The sequence below is a fragment of the Salvelinus fontinalis genome, chromosome 25 (assembly GCF_029448725.1).
Source record: "Salvelinus fontinalis isolate EN_2023a chromosome 25, ASM2944872v1, whole genome shotgun sequence".
NCBI classification, from domain to species: Eukaryota; Metazoa; Chordata; class Actinopteri; order Salmoniformes; family Salmonidae; genus Salvelinus; species Salvelinus fontinalis.
This window is the reverse complement of record NC_074689.1, coordinates 12,253,016-12,255,644: the sequence shown is the minus strand read 5'-3', so window position 1 is coordinate 12,255,644 and position 2,629 is coordinate 12,253,016. Positions and strand designations below refer to the sequence as shown.

Below are 2,629 nucleotides of genomic sequence, written 5' to 3'. Positions count from 1 at the left end.
TAAAATGCGCGTTGATTCGATTGTAACAGTCCACGGGACAATCTGGAGTTCTGACATGATTCATTTTTTACTCGCTGTCTTATAAAAAAGAAGACAATATTGACTACTAGACCACAGAGTTGAAGCAAGTGCACATTTATATAGGATATTAGAAACAGAATAAAACGTGTTTTAAACATGCTACTGAACACGGACGGGCTAGATATTCTTAATTCCATTCCTTGCTTAGATGTGTGTGTATTGGGTATATGTTGTGAAATTGTTAGATATTACTTGTTAGATATTACTGCACTGTCTGAGCTAGATGCGCAAGCATTTCGCTACACCCGCGATAACATATGCTAAACATGTGTATGTGACCAATACAATTTGAGTTGATTGATTAATCTGTAGATTTTATGTGAATATCAACACTAAAATGCAAACCAGGTTGCAATAGCAAATATACATTTCCTGCAATTTCCCTAAAACAAAAAGATCATATTACACTGATGGAAAAATGAAATATGCATGTATAACCTCCAAATTTGGTTAATATTTTGGCTACATTGGGTGCAATGATTTTGTCATATTTTGCTTAGATTTTTTAGACAACTTTTTGTCTGAATTTATAATTGAGATTGTTGTTTTAGAACATATCCAAAATATTATTAGATGACATTGCTTTCAAAAGGCCTACGACTTGCATTATAAACGCATACTTACGCACTATGCAGACTTGGTTATTTGGGGTCACCATAATCTAAGAAACTCATATGCACAATTTAAATTTGCAGCATCAACTTTTTACACCTTTTACACAGTCTGTATCACTCTGTCTTCTGTTGCGCCCCTTACCCAGATACGACTATACAATGCAAACCAAATTGCAATAATTGAAAAATCGAAACACTGTTGCAAGTTTTGTTGTCTGATTCGTTTTTTTTTAGGTTTGAATGAGTGACATAGCCTACCTCCTGTGTCTGATGCCGTTGTTGTCTTTGATAACTTGGTGGTTGCTTGATAGCAGGTCTGGATGAAGGTCCGGATGCTGTCCATCTATTACGTCTAAATAATTTCTACTGCTCCTCTCGGCCTCCTTCGCCTTCTCATCGAAGAGGACCTGGTTACTCAATTTGTTAAACACAATAGTATTCATCTTTGGTTCGGTATTCCTCCGTATGATCTGCTGCGTAAAATCTGTCTGTCTTCTCGAAAGTGTTGCACTTGACGTTTTATTGAAGCTGCTGCTGCCCCCGGTGTCCCGGTGTCCCGGTGAGTCTCCTGTGAAACAAGTGGAACACGGAGATGAGAAAGTCACGCAGATGGGGTTAACAGATTCAGATGTACATCATTCGCTAAAGTCGGGTTTATGATTTTGCAATTATGATGATGCGCCCAAATCAAAGGTGCATTCATTGTATTTTATCCTAATTCATCATATGGTGGATCAATTTACGCAACAAGCGAAAGCCTGATTGAAACCACAAAGGCAGTAGGGTGATTTCTACCAAGTGCTCTTGACTATACTCAAAGATCACTATGAAGTTCACGCAATCTCAATAAAACGCTTCCCACTCCGCAGCGCGCGCGGTGCGGTACCATGCATCCAATAGGCATTCCTGTGAGTGATATTTTCCTATTTTACTCACTAGGCTACTACTGTAGATTGACAACACAACCTCGCCATACAGAGCATCTCAATACATTGAGACAAAATACGGTCCATCAGATTAGCTAAATGGGTTCACAGTCGCACGGGCTCATTCGTGCATAATGTGATTCCAACCCCATTATTCCCCTGATTCAAAAAATATATAATGCATTCCACACCACTGCGTGTTGCCATGAAATCTCTAGAGCTTCGACAGAAATGTCAGAGGTGCAATTGAGCGCACTTTCTGACAGACAAAATTTCTCGGCTAGTTATTTTTTCTTTCTTCTATTTGATTCAAACCGGTAATGTTTATGATTTAGCTACAATTACTACTGTCATACCGCAAAATATGTCATAACATGATCATAACTCCAGTCACGGGATAGACTGTGCCATCAGCGTGGAACAATGTTGCCAGATATATCCCATCTGAGGCATTATGCGCTTTAAAGTTACGGCAGTAGTTTTGCCATTGTAGTCACACATAGGAAACCACATCAAACGATATCCCATTCTCAGTTACCTGTACCGCAGCCCGCCTGCTTCTCGGTGTAGTTTGTAATCCTGCTTCCAGTTGTCCATTCCCTGCTCACATGCTCCCGTTCTAAGTTCCTGAGCTAAAACCACACGAACCGCGGTCGCCTTTCTGCTTTATTCAGTGGCCTCCGATTCTCAGCCCGAGAAGCTGAATATGTCACCCTTCTCATGTTTCCTAGCACAGAGCCCCAGCCTGCGAACATAAAGTTAATACTCTATGCCTGTTCCGCGGCACGCATCAGGGATACAGCGCTGCAGTGTTTCACTGCTAGTTTGCGTCTGGACTTTTTCCATCTGTCCATTATTGCACGATACCACTTTTCTGTGCTTTGCTTTGTATATCAGTTAGATGCTTGCTTCATTGTGTATGTGCGCGTTTTCTTGAGAAAGTAACGCGGAGTAGTCTGACTTGATGCAACACATTCTCACCGAAAAACGTTTCCCTGGCTTGGTCAA

The 2,629-nt window shown here is 40.7% G+C and overlaps 1 protein-coding gene across 1 annotated transcript in view; it reads right to left on the bottom strand.

Annotated features, from left to right (window-relative positions):
- The window catches only part of LOC129822846 (homeobox protein Mohawk-like), a 33,036-nt gene extending 30,407 nt beyond the window's left edge, over positions 1 to 2,629 (bottom strand). The window contains exons 1-2 of the mRNA XM_055881299.1: positions 2,160 to 2,629; positions 954 to 1,263 (exon numbers count right to left, since the gene is read on the bottom strand). Coding sequence (XP_055737274.1) covers positions 954 to 1,138 — 185 coding nt within the window. The 5' untranslated portion in view covers positions 1,139 to 1,263; positions 2,160 to 2,629. The remainder of the gene's footprint in view (positions 1 to 953; positions 1,264 to 2,159) is intronic.